The sequence below is a fragment of the Anser cygnoides genome, chromosome 3, assembly GCF_040182565.1.
Source record: "Anser cygnoides isolate HZ-2024a breed goose chromosome 3, Taihu_goose_T2T_genome, whole genome shotgun sequence".
Taxonomy (NCBI): Eukaryota; Metazoa; Chordata; class Aves; order Anseriformes; family Anatidae; genus Anser; species Anser cygnoides.
Window position 1 is genome coordinate 69,975,262 of NC_089875.1, and position 23,946 is coordinate 69,999,207.

Below are 23,946 nucleotides of genomic sequence, written 5' to 3' on the forward strand. Positions count from 1 at the left end.
CCTGCTGCCCCGTCAGGGAGGTTGGCCATATAATGCTTGTCGAGCAATAGCTGAGGCCATGGCTGACCTGTAGTCCTATCATAGTTACCAAAGCATAATACTTTCTAGATGTATACCAGGAATTTATCACTTTTTTACCTTTAAACATGCACTTTGACTTAGATAGCCTGAAACCAAAGGTAGCTGTTAAAACATGTTTATGACATGCTATTACCCCTGAACAAACATGGTCATAAAATAGTCTTCCCTTCCCTTCACTCTCTATTGCCCACCTAAAGAAAAAAAATAGGCAAAACAAATTGGACAAAAAAATTTTAGGTCAAGGAACTATTTTCTTGGATGTGGTCTGATAAAGAAATGATTTTTGCTAGAAGATTTACTTGTGTGTCTGTACGCTATAGATCACAGTATGTTCACCTTTGCAGCTCATGTAAGTGTACAATATTGTACCCTCCACATTGGGTACAACATGCTTACAGTCTTGCACCAACAGGAAAGGTGGATTGTGGGGTGGCAGACACAGTGAGAAACAATCCTCCTCCATCTTTTGGAGTGTTTGACCTTCATGGTAGCATTGGTTTCTTTAATACAGAAGGAAAGGTTTCTGTATGGAAGGTGCATGGTGCAGGGGAAATACTGTGTCACTGACTCAGTGAGATATACTAAACAAAACCCAGATTTCTTTTCAGCTTGGGAACTTTCACTAATGTATTTATTATGAATGTATTATATATACATAATAATGTATTTATTTATAAATAAAGATTTATAAAAATAAGAAAAGTAACATCTAAATGACAAGTTCTGCACATACTATTTAGAAAATCATTTATAGCTTATAAGGACTACCTGAATCTTTTGTTATAACTGTCTTGTGAGGAGGAGTCCCTGTTTAAAGCCCAAAGATTATTATTATTATTTTTTTTTTTTCTGGCAAATTCCTTATTCTCACTTTAGTTATTTATATTTGTTTTGTGTGTGTGTGTGTGTTTATGTGTTTCTTTTTGTTTTCATAAAAAAAAAACAACACAAAACAAAAAAACCCACAAACTTTAAATAAAACCAGACTTTATGCAAAACAGATCACTAGCTCTTACTCAAGACTTTCATGTATTTCAGTTTCTTGTACTCTGGGTCTGGTGCTAAGTTGGCTGAACAAATTTGGGATATGAGATGTTAAACACAGTGATATTAATTGTCTTTTCCTTCTTAGTCTCCTTGTGTGTAAGGAAGAGTATATATGAACTCATATCTATGGCTGTATCGGCTTTTAATATCATGAACATGGCAGTATTGGAGAGGTAAAATATACATTAAAAGATGTGAACTGTTTGTAACAGAAGAATAATTGAATGAGCTATGATACATAAGGATAATTGCATGAGAGTTATGCGTAGCAATTGCGCAATAAACAGACAAGGAAGGATTTTGTTACCCTTCTGGTCTCTTCTGATCTCCCATGCTGCCCTCAGAAGCAGGATGATGGGGTGAATTCTCTCTGTAGTTTGCAGTTTTCTTTTGTGTGCACTTTTCAGGCAATAATTTTATTCACAGGAATATAATTGCAGACCATGTTTTTACTACAGCTTTTTTCTCCTTCACATTTTGCCTCCAGTTTACAGTGCAATATAGGCAATGGGCTGCTTCTTTAACTTGCAGGTAACTTGCTAACGTAGGACAAATCATACTCTAAGTTGGACCACAGTGTCCAACACTTGTCAGTCAAAAACGTGCAGAGTCTTGTCCTTATTTTCAGATGTTCAGCAATTTAGAATAGAATGGAATGAAATGGAACAGAACAGGACAAAACAGGACAGAACAGAGAGTAGAGTAGAGTAGAGTAGAGTGGAGTGGAGTGGAGTGGAGTGGAGTGGAGTGGAGAGGAGTGGAGTAGAATAGTTCAGTTAGAAGGGACCTACAAAGATCATGCAGTACAACAGTCTGACCACTTCAGGGCTAACCAAAAGTTACAGCACGTTATTGAGGGCATTGTCCAAACCCCTCTAGAACACTGACAGGCACGGAGCATCAACCACCTCCCTAGGAAGCCTGTTGCAGTGTTTGACCACCCTCATGGTACAGAAATTTTCCCTAACGCCCAGCCTGACCCTCCCCTGGTGCAGCTTTGTGCTGTTCCCTCATGTCCTGCCATCAGTGACCAGGGAGCAGAGGCCTGCACCCCCCTCCCAGCTCCCCCTGCTCTGGGAGTTGCAGAGAGCAACGAGGTCGCCTCTCGGCCTCCTCTTCTCCAGAGCAGACAACCCAAGTGCCCTCAGCCTCTCTTCATAGGGCATGCCTTTACACCCTGTTACCGGCTTTGTTGCCCTCCTCTGGATACTTTCAAGGACCACAACACCCTTTTTATGTTGTGGAGCCCAGAACTGCACACAATGTGCAAGGTGAGGCCGCACCAGCACTAAAAATAGCAGGAGCATCACCTCTTTTGACCAGCTGGCTGTGCTGTGCTTAATGCTCCCCTCAGCGCCATTTGCCCTTTGGCTGCCAGAGCACACTTCTGGCTCACTCTGAGCCCGTTGTCACCAGCACCCCCAGTCCCTTTCTGCTGAGCTGCTCCCCAGGCACTCCTCTCCCAGCCCGTGCCTGTGTCTGGTGGCTCACTTTGAGAAGAGTTGTATCAAAGCAGACAGACTAAGCACATTTTTTCCATTTTTTTTTTCTCTCATTAATTGATTCTAATCCAGAGACACTGAGAGTTGCTCTTTTCAAAACATAGATTTTGGCACCTAACCTTGTTCAAAGTGGTACTGAGAATTAAAATGTACTGCCTTGACAAACCTAGTCTTGAATGGGGCATGATGGGGTACTTAATGGAATCCTGCTCCAAACCCCTGCTACTCTGTCCTTTGTAGGATCTCAGAGACACTGTGTTGAGAATCTACAGATCTAAAGGAAAAAAAAAAAAAATTAACGATGAACCAGAGGCAGTGGTGTGAACAGGATATGTTTGAAGATAAGAAAAATGATCCCAAGGCAAACTATGAGGCCTTGCCAAAGAGGCTGAAAAAGAAAGTTTCTTATTCAAAAGGCATACCAAGAGTGACAAGCTGTTATATCAGAAGCTGAATCAGGATAAAGGGAGAAAAGCAGAGCAATAAAAGCCAAGTGCTTGTAATACCATGAATATGAGAAGGTGTAACAGGGTTAGGCAACCAATATTACAACAGCATAAGTCAGCAACACTTTAAATAGTTCTTAAGAAAATGTAGGCTTTGGAAATTTTAGCGGGGAAAAGACAAGACAAAAGTAATAAGATATCTAGCTGATAATTTTTGCTGTATGTACAGAAAAAAAACCTATAGATGGTGTAATGCTTTTCAGCTTCTGGGCATGCAAAACAGTTGAAAGGATTTGGGATCTTTATTACAGCTGAGAGAAAAGAAAATCATGTTCTCCATTCCTGACCTTTTCAAGGGTTCTTTTCTTCTGCTGAAACATGCACATGTGCACACACACACACACTATGTGAATTAAATACATGGATAACTGTCACCACAGGTACGTTTTATTGTAAGGCAGGAAATGCAAGGAGATAACCCCACAGTATTTTATGGAAAGGAGACTTCTATGCATAGTTCTAGCCAAAGTAAGTGGTCAGATTTTGTTCAAAAAGAGGGTTTTAGGCATCATTCAAAAATTATCTTTTTGTCATATCATTGGCTTTGTCGCATAATTGGTTTTGTCACATTTCTTAGGCCAGACATATTTAAGAACATGTAATGCTTATAGTTTTTAACATTCTTCTCAGTTTCCTCTTACCCTAGTGGACTTCAGTATTTTAAATTACTGAAAAAGTCATTAAATTTTTTTAAAAAGACATTTTCCAGTTGATGGTTGCTTTCATGGACATGATGTTCTCAGATTCGGTGTTCAAATTTTGACAACTCCTTGTTATGGCCTTCTCTTTCACAGAAAATATGAGAAAAAAAAAAAGGATTTAAACACTGGTGACAAAACAAAGCAAATGAATGCCAAATTTATATACTCATAATTTTGGGAGTTGATCATTTAACAAAGTTAATTAAAGACTGAAAAACCACATAGACCTTGTTCCACAGAGAACAGTACAGATCTATTCTGCCTACTGTTTACTCTGGTTCTGCTTACTCAGTCCAGATTTTATGGGAAGATTGAATAAAAGATAAATCTTACTTTTTAGACATTTAATTCATGAATAAACAGAAAATAAATGAGCAAAGAATAAATCATTTTTGTGTGGTCTTTCTATACTTTTTCTGCTCTTCTCACATACCTTGGAGAACTACTATCAACTGGTAATCTTTAATTGATATTTGATCCTTAGAGAAAGGGTAGAAGAATACTGGAGGTAAATAGACATAAAAACCTGCAGTTACAAATTCTTTGACATCATCAGAAAGCACTGTGAGTACTTTTTGGGCCAGTTACAAGGACCTGGTTATGCAATGGAATATGTAATATGCATATGTACAGCTTGTGTAAAGCATAAGTAGAGCAAAATACATAATATTGGCAGTAATTTTGACAATGCATTTGTAAATTAAATCTGTTTATGACAGATAACAAGACGCATGCCTTCAATGAGAATGGTAAGGTTGGCTGTGGAGCATATTGATATAATTGATATAATATATTATTGCAATATATATTTTATATATATTGCTATTTATTAAAGTATATATGTCACATATATATGATACATATAATACAATATAATATTGCTAATATATTCCAAATATTAAATGAGATAAAATACTTTGATTTGGTTTTGCTCCTAATTCCAGTTAGTCAAATTATCTTTACAATACACTTCATAACATTAAGCATGGAAACTGCATTTTTATATGTATTTACCTGAAGCAAATTTTGTATGTTTTCTTGAATAATGAGCAGCCAGTGTGGTTATCTATTGGTAATAAGGTTCATGCAATACAAAATAAGAACTTTGTAAAACAGAGCTATATAATATATGTATTGTATATATATATATATATATATAAGTATGAAAATCCAGTCTGGACACAACCTAAAATCCCCCTTCTCTTTGCTGAACATAGGAACTTGGTTACAAGAGACACAGGTAAGACACATTCAGTTGTGAATTACAGGAGTGAAAGAAAGAGGGAGACAGAGCATACCAGTGACAGAAATCCCTTAAGAGTAAGCAGACACCATACTCATGAGAAATGGTTGCATTTAACCTGTGACTCTGTCTATTGCTCTTAGGTAATACAAATTTTTGAGAAACTTCTCTAGTAACTCATGTGGCATGTATCTTTGGCATGGATTTTGTGCAGTAAAAGGCAATAAGCAATGCTAGAATGTTGATGGGGTATCATAGTACCTTAAGGATGTCTAAAACAAAACAATATAGTACAAACATTTGTTTTTCTTTTTTTCTCAGTTGGTGGGGCGACAATCTGTTCCTATGCAGATACCTAAAATGAGGGTTGAAGCTGCCTAATTTGCCCTTTTTGCTATGATGTGTTGAATGTATTTTGCACTAGCATATGAAAGTTTTTTGGGGTGATTTTATGTACCTAACTTAGGCATTCATTTTACTTTTTAATTTTACAGTATAGGTAGGCAGGAGATGACTCTTTGTCTGTTGTTTGTCTAGGGAACTTGGGTGCTTATTTAGGTCTACTAGTTTATTAGTGCTGTAGAGCCTTGTGAAAGGAAAGCTAGTATTAGAATGAACAGAAATGTATTGTGTGAAAGTACCAGAGGAAGCAACCAGAGAAGGACATAAGAGGCTGATGTTAATGGCACTGAGAATGTTGGTTTTGTTTAAACCATACCATAAATTTACCTTCCTATACAATCTCAAACTGGACTTTGTGCAACTGTACCTATAAGGTAAGTGTATGTCAGGTATCTGGATCCCAAAGTTGATCATTAATATTGTAATGGGCTATTTGTTCCAAAAGAGATAATGCATGTGGAGATTATGTGCAATTACGTGCAGATAGACTGTGATTCAGAGCTACTGACAAGGGACAAGTCCTAACTTCAGGATGCTGACACTTTAAAATATCTTAGGGATTTGTATGATTTCCCCTCTCACCATCTGTCCAAAGGCCAAGTAGCTTTGCAGGCTATTTGTTTTCACTGGAGAATACTGCTTCTTGCCCTACCTCACACTTCTTGGCTCTCCAGCTACATCACGAAGCTGATGTGGGTCCATAGCTGGTGCTCTTGGGGTTCTTCAGAACGCCTGTGGAGCAACTTCCTGCCTAGTTTTGGGATCAATAGCTGTTGTCTTTCACTATTATTAAACACTTAGAGAAGAATTTGCAGTTACAAAATACTAGAGGAATGCCTGATTGGAGCAGAAAGCAAAGCAGTGCAGGCCTAATCTTTTGGCTTGAGGCTTTCCCCCGTGATGAAAAAGAATTTAGTCCTCCTGACATACATATGTTGAACTTAAATAGCCAGTTCCTTGTCTGAGACCAGGTTTGACCAGTTCGACCCCACTGAGGTGGGGGGCAGTGGATTCAGGCCGTTCTGCAGAACTACTGGCACTCAAAGTTTCAGGTAAAACCACTGTGGACAAAAGTTCAGAGGGAGTGGAGTTTAAAAAAAAAAAAAAAAGAAGTTTGTATTCCCTTCTGCTCCTCTCTATTCGTCTTTCATAATGCTGTCAATAAAAAGAGGAACAAAACTTAAAAGGAGCATTTGAATAATTTCACCAATCTCTCTGGACTGCTTTAACCTTTTCATGGGTTATGTCAGTTCTCTAATCTCGGTGTTAGAGATAAGCAAATGTTGAACGGAAGCCAAACAGCAAGGTGTTTGTGAGTGCATGCCTTGGTTAGATAGGAAATGTGACCGCTCAAACCTCTCTCGAAGTATTCGCGTTCACTGAACGGGGAAGGAATAACATACATCTCCGTGGGCACCAAACAGAGAGCAGAGAAGGTAAGTGTGCCTGAAATTATTGCAACTGTAGATCTGTGAGTTAAACGATGCTATACTGCCCTGCCACTAAAATGAGAATAGTTGTGCACGGAGCTCTTTTGTCGAACACTTTGAGAAGCTCTGCGGGAAGGAGACGCATAGAAACAGGGGCTGTGCGGGCAGGAGTTCAGCCGTGAGGAGCTGGGTGTCTGACAGCTGGTGCAGGACAATGAGTTTTACATCGGTTTTCTGTACGATTCAGCAAGGGATTGGAGTCATGGCTGCGAGGCAGTTAAATGAGCAGAGTAGAAGTGTACGGTCACTGTGGGTGCAGGAGGTGAATCAGGGGACACCTTTATGTCTGCAGCTGGAGGCAGATTGTTAGATGCATTTTTCAGATTCATATCTGGCCAGTAAGAGCACATTTGAATGCTTATTTCTTCTCCCATCAGATATATTAGACCACAAATAGGCTCTCCAGACAAAGAGGTGAGGCTATTTTTCCTCGTATATTTTTTATTGCATACTCGTATATGGGTAAGAAAGCTCTTTTTTTTTTTTTAAAAAAAAAAAAAAAAAAAGAATGTGTCCTCCTTTAGTTTCTCAGAAACTCTTCATTCTTCCTCTATGTATCCATAAAAATATTCACTCATTCCCCATATCCTTGCATTCTTAGGACTTCCCCAGGTTCAAGTCATGACTTGAATTCAACTGTGTACCAATTCCTCGGTCTCTAAGTGAGGTTACTGCTGCTACTGCTCTTCAGCCTTGTTTCTGGTGCAGTTAGTGACTCATCAGTTATTTAATCTGGCTCTATAAATGAACCCAGGTATATAAAAATAGATAAAATTTAAACATCTGCTTGGCTGTTCCACCGATGTGGCTGAGATCAGCTAAGTGTGCAGTTATCCTACAGACGACGGTGATGGTGGCGGGCAGCTGGAGGGGAGCGGGGAGCATCAGCCCCAGGCTGAGCCATGGAGTCAACCTTGGGGGACGTCTGTGTGTCCTCCTGTGGCCATGCCATGGCAGGAGGTTACCTGGGCGAGCAGCACGCGTGCCCCATGCTGCTTCTTTTTGGCAGCTGCCTCCTGGTGGAGCAGCTACCAAGGGCCCAGTGGCAGCACAGGCCCCACAGGCGGTGTCCGTGCGCACGCACGTGCCTCACCGGGGGCAGTCCGAGGGTGTTTCTCAAGGCACCCAGCCATGAGCTGAGCTCACAGAGCAGGAGAGCCTGAAGAGAAGAGAAGCTGAGCAATAAGGGATGGGATTGGCGGCCTCATTTCCAAGGACTGTCTGCTGTGATGAACCCGGGTCACTTGGCTGGTGGGAATTGCGTAAACTGCTGATTTGGCAAATCTGAGCTACAGGGATAGCCAGGTGATGAGGCAAGGGCAAACACTTCAGGCAGAGAGGACAAAGGACGGGTCACCTACGCTTTGCAAGGGGGAAGGCAGCGGACAGAAACCTGAATAAAACTCCAGATTGAAATGTCTCTTTTTCAAAATATTTTCCAACTCAAATAAAATAATGGTTGTGATATCTAAGTCTGAAAATGGACTTGCTCATGTCATTTCTCCTAAGGCTTGCATGTTGTCTGAAGTACATCTGCTCACTTGGGAGAGAGAGACCTGGATGTTCAAGTCACTGAAATCCGTGGATGTTCAGCTCAAAGGGACACAAACCCAAAACTTCAAACCTGGATGTTCATTTTGCTCTTGCTCAGCTAGAAGAGTTGGTCTCTCTCTTCACTCTGTTTCTCTTGCTGTTTCTCCCAGAGAATTTGTTCTTCCCTACAATGATGACTAACATTTTTTTTTTCTGGCAAATATGCAGCAATGGTATTAAGATACAAGAATTTGTCATAAAACCAGTAGGCATGTTTGAAAACTTACATTTATGCCTACCCATCCCTGTTTGTAGAAATTATGCTTACTATGGGAGAAGCACTGATAAGGAGACAGAATAACTAGAAGGAGACAGAAATTAAAATAAAACATGCAGAACACAGTTTCAGTCACAAAATTTAGAAAGGGAGCTTGGTTAAGCCAGCTGTCTAACAGGTGATGACAATCCAAAGGAAACTTTGTAGTTGCTCAAATCCTAGAGAAAATTTGACAAATGATTTTTTACACAGGTTACCTTTAGTTATGTTACTTTTTACATGTGTATAACATACACTTTCTTATTAATAAAGGATCATCCTATATATCTTTTTTTTTAATAATTATTATCATTAGAAACATATCCTGATATTCTTGTGAAAATATGAATGTTAAATTTCAGTGTATTGTTGTAGCAAAATGCATTTTGCTAGAATTTGCAAGAACCATTTTTTTTGGTTTGTTTTTGAATTGCACCTTTGGTGTTTTGTTTTGTTTTGCTTTGTAGGGTGGAGTTTTTTGGCTTTTGTTTGTTTATTTGCTTTTTTTTTGTTTTTCTGTGAGATGACAAAAAACCAAAAAGGTATAACTTTATATTTTCTCATTGCAGCTTATTCACCAATAAGAGACAAAAGATTAACAATGGAACCGTCAAAAGAGTTTATGTTCAAGTACAAAGGGTTTTACTTCGGTGTAAATACTTCAGTCGAGCACGTAGCTTCTCTGGAGAATTTTGAAATCAAAGACAGTGACATATTTATAGCTACTTATCCCAAATCAGGTAAGAATGGAACCGTTTCCAAAGAGGAAATAAATCTGCCTTTATTCAGCTGCCTAATCACAGATGTGCCTAAGGTTGTTGGCTTTGCTTTTAGACCTGAACCATCTCTGAGCATATGCAGTGCAGCATTAAGTACGAATCCTGCACAGCCATGGCCTGAACAGGCAGACACAAGATTCCTGCTGTCCAACTGAGTTGATCTACCTCAGTCTTTGACTCGGTGCTCAGAGCAAGCTATGCCCAAAACAAGCTGAGTTTCTGAAGGTACAAGAAGCCTGTGGAGAGGTCCCGAGTGGCAGTGGTAGGGGACAGAGAGCCCAAGTGATGCTAGTGATGCTAACTCATCATCAGGTGGTGCTGGAGCAAGCTGTCCAGGAAGGCAGAGGGTCAGGATGGGAAGGCAGGATTTAAGGGATAAAGATGTTAAGGCACTGAGATGAGCGCATCTTTGGGAGTGAGAGTTTTGTGTTGCAAAGTGATGGGGTACCCAGTGACAGGAAAGAGCTGGAAGATGATTCTGAGTCATGAATTGCACAGAATATCGTCTTCTTCCCATTCACAGCTTTTCCTCTGTCCTGTCCCCCCCCATCTGTTCTTCCTCACCAGCTATCTAAGGTGCCCTCTAATCCTTCTGTTGAAGCTCCACCTCTGTACAGAAAAATTGACTGGGCTGATGATGCCAAGCAGAGTAAGACAGTCATCACAGCTGTGAAATCACCATTTGTGCTTTATAAGCACGGTGTTTGTTTTGTGGCATCTTACAACACTTTTCAGGAATTCGGGAAGCAAAAGTCTTTTCCTAGATCCCCTCAGGATGAGAAATATTTTTAGGAGTGTGGACCACAGAGATGAAACAGCTCATGTTGCTACAAGAGAGTGAGGACAGGCACAATTTGTGTGGAAGCTGCGTATGCTGTGTGAAAGAACTGAAGGTTTAGTTACCTGCCATGGATTTTATGTTTGCTATCTTCAGTATGCAAAGCTGTATTTATATTCACAAAGTGAAACAGCTACAACTGTGCAGAGGCTGTGTTTTTGACAATATACTGTCTTTAATTAAAAATGAAAATAAATAATCAAACAATGTTCAAACAAAAAGGTCTTCTTCTCAGGAACTGTGTGGACTCAGAACATTTTGAGCTTAATACTTCATGAAGGCCACCGAAATGGAACAGAAGATATGGAGCTCATGGACAGAATCCCATGGCTGGAATACAATATAAAAAATAAGGATTTTGCAAGTCTTCCTTTGCCTCGTGTTTTTGCCACGCACCTGCCTTACTACTTACTTCCAAGAGACCTGAGAAACAAAAGAGGACGTGTAAGTGATGTTATTTTTACAATGTACTTAAAAACAATCAGGAAAATTTGCCTCAGTGATTTTTGTGGCAGAGCTCTGCTCACAGGAGCTGTGGAGGCAAGTCTGTAGTGCTGCAGTTAGGTTCTTCACTGATACAGGAATAGTGGAAAACTGCAATGTTCTCACCACTTTCTTCTCAATCCCAGTGAAATTTGAAAGAGAAATCTGCCATGCAAAAAAGAGGATTTGAAATCCAAATGATGCCCAACAAATGAGATGCCCATGCATTGGGACTGGTTTCTCACACTTTTAGTGGTACCTGTAAGGGCATCTATGGACAACTGCACTGATGGTCAGGATAACAGAGTCCTGTAATATCTCTGAGACCAGTGTTCTTGTTGTTTTTCAGATTATTTATGTTACCAGGAACCCCAAGGATGTGGTGGTTTCTTACTACCACTTTTCCAAATTCATCACCACATTAGAGGAAGTTCCAGATTTTAACATTTTCATGGAGAGGTTTTTAGCTGGCAAAGGTAGGATATCTTTCTTACTTAAGGAGTCCAAATCCTGGTCCATGACCTCAGATTGAATGGAGAAGAATTTTATCAATAAATACCAAGTACCCAGAACCCTCAGCTATGCTGTAACCTGGATCCAAAGCTGCAGAGGCTGCCTGAGCTTGGCACCATTTTCTGATTAAATTTCGTCCAAAGGAGGTAGTATAGTCAAGGCATTGCTGCTCCCCAGCAATGTGCAAACTGTTTGTTTTATCTGCGTTGGATGCCGACTCAGAATATAGCCATTATGACTGAGGAGCTCTTAACACCTTCTGCACTTGGTTAGTGGAGCTGAACCCATAGGAAAAGACAGTACAGGGAAAATAGAGAAGTAGGTTTTTGCTTCTGCCGGTGTTAGTGCAGGTTGCCAGAAACCAGAGGGGATTTGCCACATGAGCATAAAGAATTGTCACCCACAGGCTGTGAGCACGCATCCCTCCACCCCCTGTAAAAAGCCCAACCCAGTATGCCTTTACAGGCATAACTTCCTTCTGAGCCTTGGGAAAAAAAGGAACAGAAGAGAGGAAAGCCTACGCTCCTATCCTCAAAAATAATGCAGGTGCCAAAAAAGTGACTGATAATGTTACTGTTTTACTGTTAGCTGTTAATAACATTTTTTTTTCTCTCTCTCTCTCAATTATTTTCCCTTGATAAGTGCTTGCCAGTTCTTGGTTTGATCACGTTGCGGGCTGGTATGGCCATGCGGAGGATTTCAATATACTCTTCCTTACCTATGAAGATATGAAAAAGGTGAGGTCAATTATATCACTGTATTCAAGGGTTTCTCTTCCCATACCAAATGTATTTTCAGATTGGTCTTTATACTTATGGTTTATATTGGAAAGTGCTTAGTCCCTTATGGAGTAGAATCAAATTGAGACTTCTGAGAGAGTAAAGTTATTTTTTCTCATTGGTGCAAGATTTTATCAACCACTAAAGAATTATTGGGTAGATCACCTTCTAGTAGGACAAAAGTAATCTTCACCACGACCTCAAAAAAAATAAAAAAGAACAACAAAACAAAACATTCCGAAATAGTACAGGACAAGACTTTTGTGAGTATCTTCAACACAAACATCGTGCTCATAAGAACGGTTCCACTAAAGGAAACAAATGCTTAAGAGGCAGTTGCTAAGGCACTTGAGGAGCTCTCAAATTGCTGACCAAATGTTCCCGGTTTGGTGTCTGCCTGTGTCTTTGTGCAATTTCTCCTTCCTCCAAGGCAGCTTGCTGCCATAGGTGGCTACAGCATCCCTGCTCTCGAGAGCTCAAGACATGCAAGTGAGACTATGCTCTCATAAAAACCATGGCCCGTTTTGAACCTAGATTTATGCCCTTTATGACCCTGTATTTAGTTCTTTGCATCAACAAGATGCTTCAAAGTAATATTATTGCAGGATCTCAGAAGTGCTGTGCTGAAGATCTGCAACTTCCTAGGCAAGAAGCTGAGTGAAGAGGAAATAGAAAGCGTTGTGAGACAGGCTACTTTTGAGAACATGAAGAAAGATCCCAGGGCAAACTACGAGAACCTGCCAGATGACATCGCAGACAAAAAAAAGGGTAGATTTCTACGAAAAGGTAAAATGGAAGCAGTCCATTGTAACAGCTATCTAATTCCTCTTCTTGGTGCAGGATGTACCTAGGGCTTATGAACTTAGCTGGAATGGCCCATTATCAGAGGGAGAGCTCAGGTTAGCCATGATTAAATCTGTAAGAGCTGTTTTCTTGCTAGGGCATCACTGATTTTACCACATTTTCCTAAGGATGATAAAACATTATGTTTTACTGATTGCAACAGAAGTTGCAGAAGGCCTGCCCAATATCAGAGAAGATCTGAAGGTTGTGCTGAACAAGGGGTAAGGTAGCACTTTCTTACTGGGGGCTGACATGGTTATGAGCAATTTGCTAAATGGACAGGTAGCTTTCACTGGGGAGAAGAGCCTCTCCCAGACAAAAAGATAAAGATGGTGCTTCAGGGCCTCCAAGAGACTTACCATCCAGACACAACAGTGAATTTGATTTGAATAGTGATGGTCTACCTGGAGAGGCTGTTCAAGGATGAAAATAGTGCTGCCCTCCTTCACAGATGTTTTTTCTTACTTTTCAAGGCAAGAGTCATCTTCACAGTATGAGCGTAGCCTCTTTTACCAACTACCCTCAAGGTGAATACAAAGCATCCCTGGTCTCCTGGGTTTGTGTCCTGATGCACGGTGTAGGAGGAGACCTTTAAAGGTTAAAGGGTGGTGCACTCAGAGAGGAAGAAAAAAGAAAAAAGAGGTGTTACTTTTAACCCTTTCCCCCATCTCTTATTTGATCTCAAAGGAATCACTAAAAAACAGAACCAGGGAGCTTAGTGACCTTATGAGGAGACAGGACGATATGCTGTGTTTTATTCACATCCCCTAGGTTTGGAAGTGTGTCCTCCAAAGAGCACACGGAGTCTCTCTCAGGGGGCTGGCAACTGAGAGATGCTGAGGAAGCCAGGAAGAGCCTCTTGAGGATAGCGCTTGCTGTCGGCCGGCAGGCTTCCAGACAGGTGCATGTTCTGCTTCTCACCCCGCTTTGTTGCTTCTTTCCTCAGGCACTGTTGGAGACTGGAAAAATATGATGACAGTGGCACAGAGTGAAAGGTTTGATGAAGTACTTAACGAGAAAATTAAGACCCTGCCCATCAAAATCACCTGGGATATTAACAATGAAATGTAGGCTGGTTTTGAGTCTCATCATCCTTTGGAGTTTACAGCGGATGGATGCACCTGAAGTTCTAGAATAACAAAATACATCAATTTTCAGTATGTTACTCAATTCTGTGTTATAGAAACAATACTATAACAACTCATTCAGAAAACATGACTTGTCTGAGAGCTATTCAATTTCACCAGTTTCCTGTTTGTAATTTTACAAGATATTTCAGTTAATTTTCAAAGTAAACTGTGAGTTCCTTTCTTTGTGTTTGCTTTTACATTCACTGACTTTAAGAATACCTAAGTTGTAGAAAGCCAAGTGATAATAGATTGGTGTTAAAGATAGTTTAAAAATTTTATGGAAATGTTTCTACTTGTGAATTTCTTGAGGCTTCTTTTGGTAGAACTTTAAATGTCTGGACTGGAAATAACATTGTCCGTCTGTGCTATAGTTCTGGTTTCATATGTTTGAGTTTCTATTAGCTTGGTAAACACAAATACTCAACTCTTAGCTATTAAACTGGCCTTTGTATTGTATTCCCTTTCAGCACAGCCTTACTCAAGAGGGCAGAAGGAAGGATCATGATCTAAGGAAGAAACATTTTGTTCCAACATTTTTTTTTTATTATTTTTTTTTTCCAGACACCAACTGCACTCACTAGTCCCAAAGACCAGCTTGCTCTTCTCATTTTCAATCCATCTGCTTTAGCCTTCTGACACATTCTACCTGCTTTTTGCTGGACGGAATTATTTCATGCACAGCATGCTCTTGGCTCCTTCAGTTGAACACAGGTTACCTCATATTATTAGCTTACAAGTAGTTTTTTATATACCCCCAATGGTACAGTTAGATCGTCTTTTCTCCTGGAACTTCACGTCACCAATACCAAGAAAAGTTACAACAAAACCCCGTGATTTACAAAATTGCTACACCCCCTGGTATACAAGTTTGAACTTCAGACATGGGGACTGGTGATTTTTTCCACCTGTACATATTTACCCTGGCCACAGAAAACAAAACGAGTTCAAAGTCAGAAGACTAATGTGGGCCTTCTGATGAGCTTACCTTCAGCACAAATAAAGCCAGGTACAAGCTGGACCTTGATCTTCTACTCTTTTTCCAATGGTAGAATATGCCAAAAAGTCCCATTGTAGTAATAAAAAGCCACCTACCCCTCATACCACCCACACAGTGTGCCACAGCCCACTGATACCAGCTACCTCTATCAGTTGGCAGATTTCACTAGCATTCAGTGCTGAAAGGAAAATCATTTTCATGGCAATAAATGCGCCTATGTGAAAGAATTAAACCTGTGAAGTCTCTTCTCTGTCTTCTAATTGGAGCGAAGTTGCAATGCACTGACGGGATAATAAAAAAAATAAAACAAAAAACCTATCGGAATTTGCAATAAGAGAGCACAGATATGTGTCTGCTCTTTCTCTCAAGATGCAGGCTTGACGTACTTAGAACACATCTTATCCTGATGGTTAAAAGCAGAAAGACTGAAGTTGAATCTCCCCAGGGAACTGTACTAGAAGCTCTGCCTTTTTGGCCAAAACGCACTAACCACTGACCACTATTAACCACTGACCTATTATTAACATAGCAAATCAGAAGAGCATATTACCCCAAGGTCTTGTTTGCCTCAAAGCAGGCAGCAATCATTGCACTTTTGTATGAAGTCTTGTCTTTGCAGCATGCCAGATGTGGCCTGAGATGGTATCCCTGCAGCATCTTGATCTAGTGGGCACCTGCCTTTGAATTCTACTAGGGCTCTGGCACTAACTCTTCAAAAAGTTCAGCACAATGAAACCTAAATTAGCTCTGGCCCCATAGTGCAACATTGCAACCCATAATAGTCTCTCTACATGGATTACAGCGTAAACTTTGGACTTGCAGATTTAAAAGCAAGATGGTTGTCAGCATCACGAGTTTGAATTACTAAAATTCCATCAGAGTTAATTGATGGGATTTTATTAGACTAATAAGAATTAGACTTCAGTTTAACTCAAAGCGGGTAAGCAAATTTTGAGTAAATCACCTGAACTTCTTCTACTAAAAAAAGCCCAACTTTCAGCCCGTGTCAGCAAACTAAATCACACAAATGTAGCCGAGCCCACTCTCAGTCAAATTCCCTTTTATTTCACAGATGTTAATTGATAATAAAGCTAAACAAATCAGAAGTTCAGTCTACGTTACTGAAACTTCCGTCAAAGACTTGGAGAAATGGACTTAAGCAATGTTTTGTTATTTCAATCCTTAGCTCCTCTGCTTTGAAACAAAAGATGCAAGCAATAATGAAAAATACATTTCTACATTTTAACTTGACAGTTGTAACTTTAAACTACACATCCTCTGCATAAAAAACAATAAATACGTTAGTGTGAAAACAGAATAGAAAACCCCATTAATCTAGAAATACCATTAGCAAGAAACTCGTTTTTCTCATTTAGATGATTCCTGCATCATCAGTGACTTACTTAGAAAACTTTTTCAGATTACCACATTTTGCACAGATTACACAGTATTCTTGGATTCGCTCCAGATTTAAGGAGAACTAAATCATTGTTTTTATGAAAAATATCCTAGTTTTAAACATATAAACTGACAATGGAAAGCAAACTTTTTCTTTTTTTTTTTCTTTTTTTTTAAATGCAGCTGAATTGAGAAATAGCAGAAGAAAATTAAATTCAGCGTTGAACAGCATTTTAAAGTATACTAGCAATTGCACAGGAAGCTGGACACAGTCACTATGAAGCTTTCAATCCAACCGCATCTTTGGAAAAGTCAGATTTCATATCACATTAGCGTACAAGTTTTTAAGCATATTTGGTAATGTCTGCTGGAACACAGATCCCGCTTATTGCTTTGAAACATACATCATCATTGAAACCTAGACGCTTGTCTAGAGTTCTTAGGTGCCAAAATTAAAAAGATCAAATAGAGGATGGTAGGAACAAAGGCACATGGTTAATTTATAAAAGCATTTATAGGGTACTTGAACATTTATTTCTATCTATTAGAAACGCATACTTATTCATCTTGAGTACAAAAAGACATGACTACTGAAACATGTTATATAAGGTCATCCTAAACAGATGTTCTCAAGTGGCATGAGCTGGTAATCTTATCTATCATTAAATTATTTCTGGAATGAAATCTCTCATCTTGCATATGGAATTTCTAAACATTAAAGTTCAAAAATTCTTTATTCCTCTAAGCACGGACACTTTAGTGCAATCCTCTTTGCAAAGGCTGAAGCTGGAGCAGTTAAGGCAATCTACCAGAAGCGTTTTAAAATCCAGCAGTTTCTAATCATCAAGGAGCCTGGAGGTCTCTATTTGGAGAGCTGTTTCTTGAAACCTTCTTCCATACCATCCTTCTAGCTGACGCAGTCTCAACCGCGGCCTGTTTGAACACCACATTTCTTGCAGTAATTTTTTTTCTTCTGGAGGTGCAAAGGGGGAAGGAGTCTACCATCAAGCTAGTAGCTCCATAAGCAACTCAGAATGGTTAACAGTGTAACATCCACTAGTCGATACGCAGCTTTACTGTACCTTAAGACTTTTACTGGCTGCCAACTTTACTGCCAACAAGATGCTTCAAAACCAACTCTCATTACATTCAAACTTACATGCACTCTATAAATACTGTTACTGTATTCTGCTGATAGTGTTTTTACACAGAATTTTGCCAAAAGCAAACTTTTTTTTTTTTTTTTGGCATGGAAGTTCGTTGATGCACAGGAAGAAAAAAAGGGCTTTGTAAAGCCTTTTCTAAAAAAAAAAGAAGTTTGATTTGTTTAAGAGGACTGTATCGCTCAGATTTATTTTTCTTCCCCTACAAAGCTGAACTAGTCTTTTTGAAACTATTATCCTGAACTATGGCAAAAGATTTTACTGTAGTAAAATGGAAATGGCTATGCCTTATTAGAAGGTGACTAGTGCTGCCAATCTGCAGCTGTTCAGCTAGTAAGTTGGGGCATCAGAACTGAACACTACTTGCAGCGTAATAAAATTTCAAAGAAAACTGCATAGTATGTGATCCCTTTCATTCACTAAACTTGCCCATGCATAGCCTAGTTGGAAGATAGCAGAACAGCTGCTCAGCCTTTGCATGTAGATGTGTTTAGTGACTGCTATGACATCTTTCTGTCTTGCTTCTTGTCACGTCTCTTCACAGGACACTTACAGAATTGGAAAGGAAAAAAAAAAAGAGAAAATAGAGTATTTTCAGACAGAACAATATGCCTCAAATTTTTCATTTGAAATATTGAAGTCAATTTATTTATAATGAAAGTCATCAGAAGATGGTTCTCCTGGATTTAAAATACTTTTTCTTTGAAAAAAGAAAACCAATACACACTACTACAACCACAGATGCTGTGGCTTTTCTGCCTGCCTATCTCTCCTTATCTAAGTCCATGCTGATGACAGAGCCAGTTCAAAAAAAAGTCTAATCGCTATCTAAATTAACAGGGTTGTAGTCGGGGTCATCCTCTTCATCCTCCAACTCTAAATCATCCATTTCTTGGAATAAAGATTCATCAACCTCCACACTGTTTCCAGCTGCAAAGAACAGGAAAATAATTTATTTTATGCAAGAAGAAAACAGTACCTGTTTATAAAAACGATGTTTTTATATTCATTCTTTGTACATTCATTCTTTGAAAAGAACGCCACTGAACATTTGCTGTGCTTTTTTTTTTTTTGTATTTTAAGCGTCCTCCTCTCTTACATACTCAGTCTTAAGTTCTAAGTCTCTTCAGTCTTGCTTGAATTCTAATGTTATTTTTAACCTTCTTGAGTAAACTAAATTCAGTTTGTATTGTTTAATTCTTATGAAACCATTTTCCATATAATCCTCCCCATTACTAATTAATACTATTACTAAATATTATTACTAATTATACATACAAAAATAAAATGAATATTCCCATGTATTCTTAAGACAATTTTCCCAGAAATTCCCATATATGTAAAAAAACACACATAATAAGGAACATCAGAACATATAGAATTATTCTTTAAAAAGTATTTTCTCAGCAACCAAATTTGAAAGGCAGACAACTAGTTTAGACAGTCACTAACATATAACAAATTTTTTTTTTTTAAGGTTTAAATTATAGAAGATAGGTGAAGCTTTACATGCTTTCATATTTTCTTCTGAAATGATTAAAAGTTAACTCATTAATCCAAGTCATTTAGGCACAGAGCCCAAATACAGAGGTGAAGTCTGTTCCTCCCTTGAGACTGTCAAATGTTTTGTCAATAACCCAACTTCATTTTAAGCATTTTGGGAGGAAGACAATGTTAAATTATGCCCTCAAACAAGAAGAAACAAATCCTCTATGACTGCCATTTCAAGTTTATATTCACTGACATTCATGAACAACTTTTTTTTTTTTTTAATTGTTACGTTCACATAAAACTAGACTCTTCTGCCTGTGTGTTTTTGTCAATACCAAGAGATAATGCAGTTACATTAAAGGATTGCCCTAACTGAACATCAGTCTTTTAAACTACAACACTAAAAGGAGGTACAGCAAATTAAATAGATGGTATGCAACTGTGAGTGGATTTGATTCATCTTCAACAGACTTGCAAGTTTAACAGCTTTGGGCCCAGGCTTGCAAAATGTTCAGCTGGCACCAGAGCATTATTTTCAGTAAGATAATAGACAAACCTACACAAAACAACAAAGAAGAAATGCATTGCACAGAGGAAAGTGATATTTAGTTTGATATACAAGATGTTTATCATTGGTGTAGAAGTTCATGGAAAAGAAAGCAGAGCTTTGAGATGTGTGACTGAAATGGGGTCAAGAAGGCTGGCTACTAGAAAAAAAAAATTGAGCCACTGTCTTTCAGTGGTGGAAACAAACAGAAATTTACCTTCCTCCAAGAACTGGATGTCAGATGTGTCAAGGTTGTGATCCATTTCAAACAGCTGTTTCCCTAGAGGTTAAAAATAAATAAATAAATACATAAATAAATACATATATATAACCAAGCAGAATTGTAAAATAAAAGCCAATGCCCAGTCCTTACTGCATCAGTCCTCATCTTGCATTCCACAAGAAAACCTCTGTGGGAACTGGAGATAAGATGCCTTCTCCACCTTTTCAGATGGATAGGGCATAAAGGAAAAACAACTTGGATCTGTACACCAGTCACCAGCTCCTACATCTGTGAAGGGAACATCACATAATGCAAAGTAAAGCCTTTCTACTTGGGAGGTAGGGGAAGAAAAGGCCAAATCAGTAAACTGTCTGATGTAAATTCTGTCTGTTGTTTAACAGTACCCAACTATTTCTGCCAGAACGATGCTCAAAGTGGTATACCATCTGGCATAAAACCAAAGAAGCTTAAACGTGGTTTGGGAACCTTAATGACTTCAGCAGAAATCTTGAACCAATCAGATGTATTTAACCCAACGCAACACTCAAGAAGACTTCACGAAACATGAAGTATTCATAAATGAATACTGTATTACAAGTTTAGTTACTACTACCATCTTTCAGTGTAAAGATTACTTTTAAGGCTTGTCATGATAGTCTGATAATATTGCAAAAGCTTCAGAACCAGTTTTATATCATACCGCTTAATTTATTTTTGCCTGCTTGTTCCTCTTCTTTCATTTTTTTCCTTTTTATTTCTAGGAGTTCTGCATCAAACTTCGCTTTCCAGTTTAGGAAATTCTCAATTGTAACAGGAGTGCCATGAAAACGTTGCTAAAAAAAAGAAAAAAAAAAGAGTAGAAAATAAATCTGCAAACATCATCAACTAGCACAGCCAGGAGTGAAGATAAGCATTCTCTTCCTGCTTTAAATTACAGCATCCCAGACACATTTGCTTGCTGTGAAACATTCTGATAAAGTAATCTTAAAACCAAGCATATACAAACACATTCTTACTTTTTTTTTTTTAATTATTATTATTATTTTATTTTGTGTCACGGAACTCTCCCTTCAGAGAGCTGCACAGAGGTAGAAATTATTATGGAAAAATCCTAAGTACTACTTTTGACCTACAGTGAGTGCAATGGTTAACAAAATATCACTTATAGACGTTATCCTTAAATAGGCAGCACTTCTTATCAGCTCTTAGGAGCAATCTAGACTGGAATTTTCTATAAAAATACGTAAACTCTAAAAATACGTAAACTCTTCTCTCTTGTTAACAGAGAAAAAGGGCAGGGATTTTTTTTTCCTGCCATTTTCAGAAATACTGAACCTTCCAAGTTCCATTTCCCTCTAGCTACAGTAGTGAGAGAAAACTCACTGTGTTGAGAAAACTCAAAGTGTTTCCTCCTCGTACCTTCACAGTGTACTCTCTCTGATACCAAGGATTGAAGAGTATCTTGTCTATTTTGACTTGATTTTGACTGAAGAGTGTCTTGTGATGTAGATGGTGTAATGCTTTTCAGCTTCTGGGCATGCAAAACAGTTGAAAGGATTTGGGATCTTTATTACAGCTGAGAGAAAAGAAAATCATGTTCTCCATTCCTGACCTTTTCAAGGGTTCTTTTCTTCTGCTGAAACATGCACATGTGCACACACACACACACTATGTGAATTAAATACATGGATAACTGTCACCACAGGTACGTTTTATTGTAAGGCAGGAAATGCAAGGAGATAACCCCACAGTATTTTATGGAAAGGAGACTTCTGTGCATAGTTCTAGCCAAAGTAAGTGGTTAGATTTTGTTCAAAAAGAGGGTTTTAGGCATCAGTCAAAAATTATCTTTTTGTCATATCATTGGCTTTGTAGCATAATTGGTTTTGTCACATTTCTTAGGCCAGACATATTTAAGAACATGTAATGCTTATAATTTTTAACATTCTTCTCAGTTTCCTTTTACCCTAGTGGACTTCAGTATTTTAAATTACTGAAAAAGTCATTAAATTTTTTTAAAAAGACATTTTCCAGTTGATGGTTGCTTCATGGACATGATGTTCTCAGATTCTGTGTTCAAATTTTGACAACTCCTTGTTGTGGCCTTCTCTTTCACAGAAAATATGAAAAAAAAAAAAAAAGAGGAAGTACACACTGGTGACAAAACAAAGCAAATGAATGCCAAATTTATATACTCATAATTTTGGGAGTTGATCATTTAACAAAGTTAATTAAAGACTGAAAAACCACATAGACCTTGTTCCACAGAGAACAGTACAGATCTATTCTGCCTACTGTTTACTCTGGTTCTGCTTACTCAGCCCAGATTTTATGGGAAGATTGAATAAAAGATAAATCTTACTTTTTAGACATTTAATTCATGAATAAACAGAAGATAAACGAGCAAAGAATAAATCATTTTTGTGTGGTCTTTCTATACTTTTTCTGCTCTTCTCACATACCTTGGAGAACTACTATCAACTGGTAATCTTTAATTGATATTTAATCCTTAGAGAAAGGGTAGAAGAATACAGGAGGTAAATAGCCATAAAAACCTGCAGTTACAAATTCTTTGACATCATCAGAAAGCACTGTGAGTACTTTTTGGGCCAGTTACAAGGACCTGGTTATGCAATGGAATACGTAATATGCATACGTACAGCTTGTGTAAAGCATAAGTAGAGCAAAATACATCATATTGGCAGTAATTTTGACAATGCGTTTGTAAATTAAATCCGTTTATGACAGATAACAAGACACATGCCTTCAATGAGAATGGTAAGGTTGGCTGTGGAGCATATTGATATAATTAATATAAGATTGCAATATATATTATATATGTTGCTATATAGAGAAGTATATATATCGTATTATATATATATGATACATATAATAATATGTTATAATATAATATTATTAGGTTATTCCAAATATTAAATGAGATAAAATACTTTGATTTGGTTTTGCTCCTAATTCCAGTTAGTCAAATTATCTTTACAATACACTTCATAACGTTAAGCATGGAAACTGCACTTTTATATGTATTTACCTGAAGCAAATTTTGTATGTTTTCTTGAAGAATGAGCAGCCAGTGTGGTTATCTAGTGGTAATGATATTCATGCAATACAAAATAAGAACTTTGTAAAATAGAGCTATTATATATTATATATATATTATATAAGGAGAGAGCTATTATTATATATAGCTCTCTCTCTCTCTATGTATATATATATAATATATATATATATAAGAAATATATATATATATAAGAATATATATATAAGAAAATCCAATCTGTACGCAACCTAAAATCCTCCTTCTCTTTGCTGAACATAGGAACTTGGATACAAGAGACACAGGTAAGACACATTCAGTTGTGTATTACAGGAGTGAAAGAAAGAGGGAGACAGAGCATGCCAGTGACAGAAGTCCCGTAGGAGTGAGCACGCACCATACTCATGAGAAATGGTTACGTTTAGCCTGCCACCCTGCCTGTTGCCCTTAGGTAATACTAATGTTTGAGAAACTTCTCTAGTAACTCAGGTATAATGCATCTTTGGCATGGATTTTGTGCAGTAAAAGGCAATTCTAGAATGTTGATGGGGTATCATAGTACCTTAAGAATGTCTAAAACAAAGGAATATAGTACAAACATTTCTTTTTCTTTTTTTCTCGGTGGGGTGATAATCTGTTCCCATGCAGATACCTAAAATGAGGGTTGAAGCTGCCTAATTTGCCCTTTTTGCTAGGATGTGTTGAATGTATTTTGCACTAGCATATGAAAGTTTTTTGGGGTGATTTTATGTGCCTAACTTAAGCATTCACTTTACTCAGTAATTTTACAGGCAGGAGATGATTCTTTATGTACTGTGTGTCTAGGGAACTTGGGTGCTTATTTTAGGTCTACCAGTTTATTAGTGCTGTAGAGCCTTGTGAAAGG

General features: G+C 38.2%; 2 protein-coding genes across 2 annotated transcripts; one reads left to right on the top strand and one right to left on the bottom strand.

Moving 5' to 3' along the window:
- The first annotated feature begins 5,857 nt into the window (after positions 1-5,857).
- Positions 5,858-14,138, top strand: LOC136790460 (amine sulfotransferase-like). The gene is made up of 7 exons (XM_066994388.1): positions 5,858-6,918; positions 9,391-9,561; positions 10,674-10,882; positions 11,271-11,397; positions 12,077-12,171; positions 12,819-12,999; positions 14,003-14,138. The coding sequence occupies exons 2-7, from the start codon at positions 9,423-9,425 to the stop codon at positions 14,125-14,127; spliced, it is 876 nt and encodes a 291-aa protein (XP_066850489.1). The 5' UTR covers positions 5,858-6,918; positions 9,391-9,422; the 3' UTR covers positions 14,128-14,138.
- Positions 14,139-16,226: 2,088 nt separating this feature from the next.
- On the bottom strand, positions 16,227-21,656 carry LOC136786343 (RWD domain-containing protein 1-like). Its single transcript, XM_066993198.1, has 4 exons — positions 21,618-21,656; positions 20,706-20,838; positions 20,000-20,062; positions 16,227-18,674 (listed from the first exon to the last, which is right to left on the bottom strand). Exons 1-4 carry the CDS (start codon positions 21,654-21,656, stop codon positions 18,562-18,564), a joined length of 348 nt encoding a protein of 115 aa, XP_066849299.1. The 3' UTR covers positions 16,227-18,561.
- Between the last annotated feature and the right edge of the window lie 2,290 nt (positions 21,657-23,946).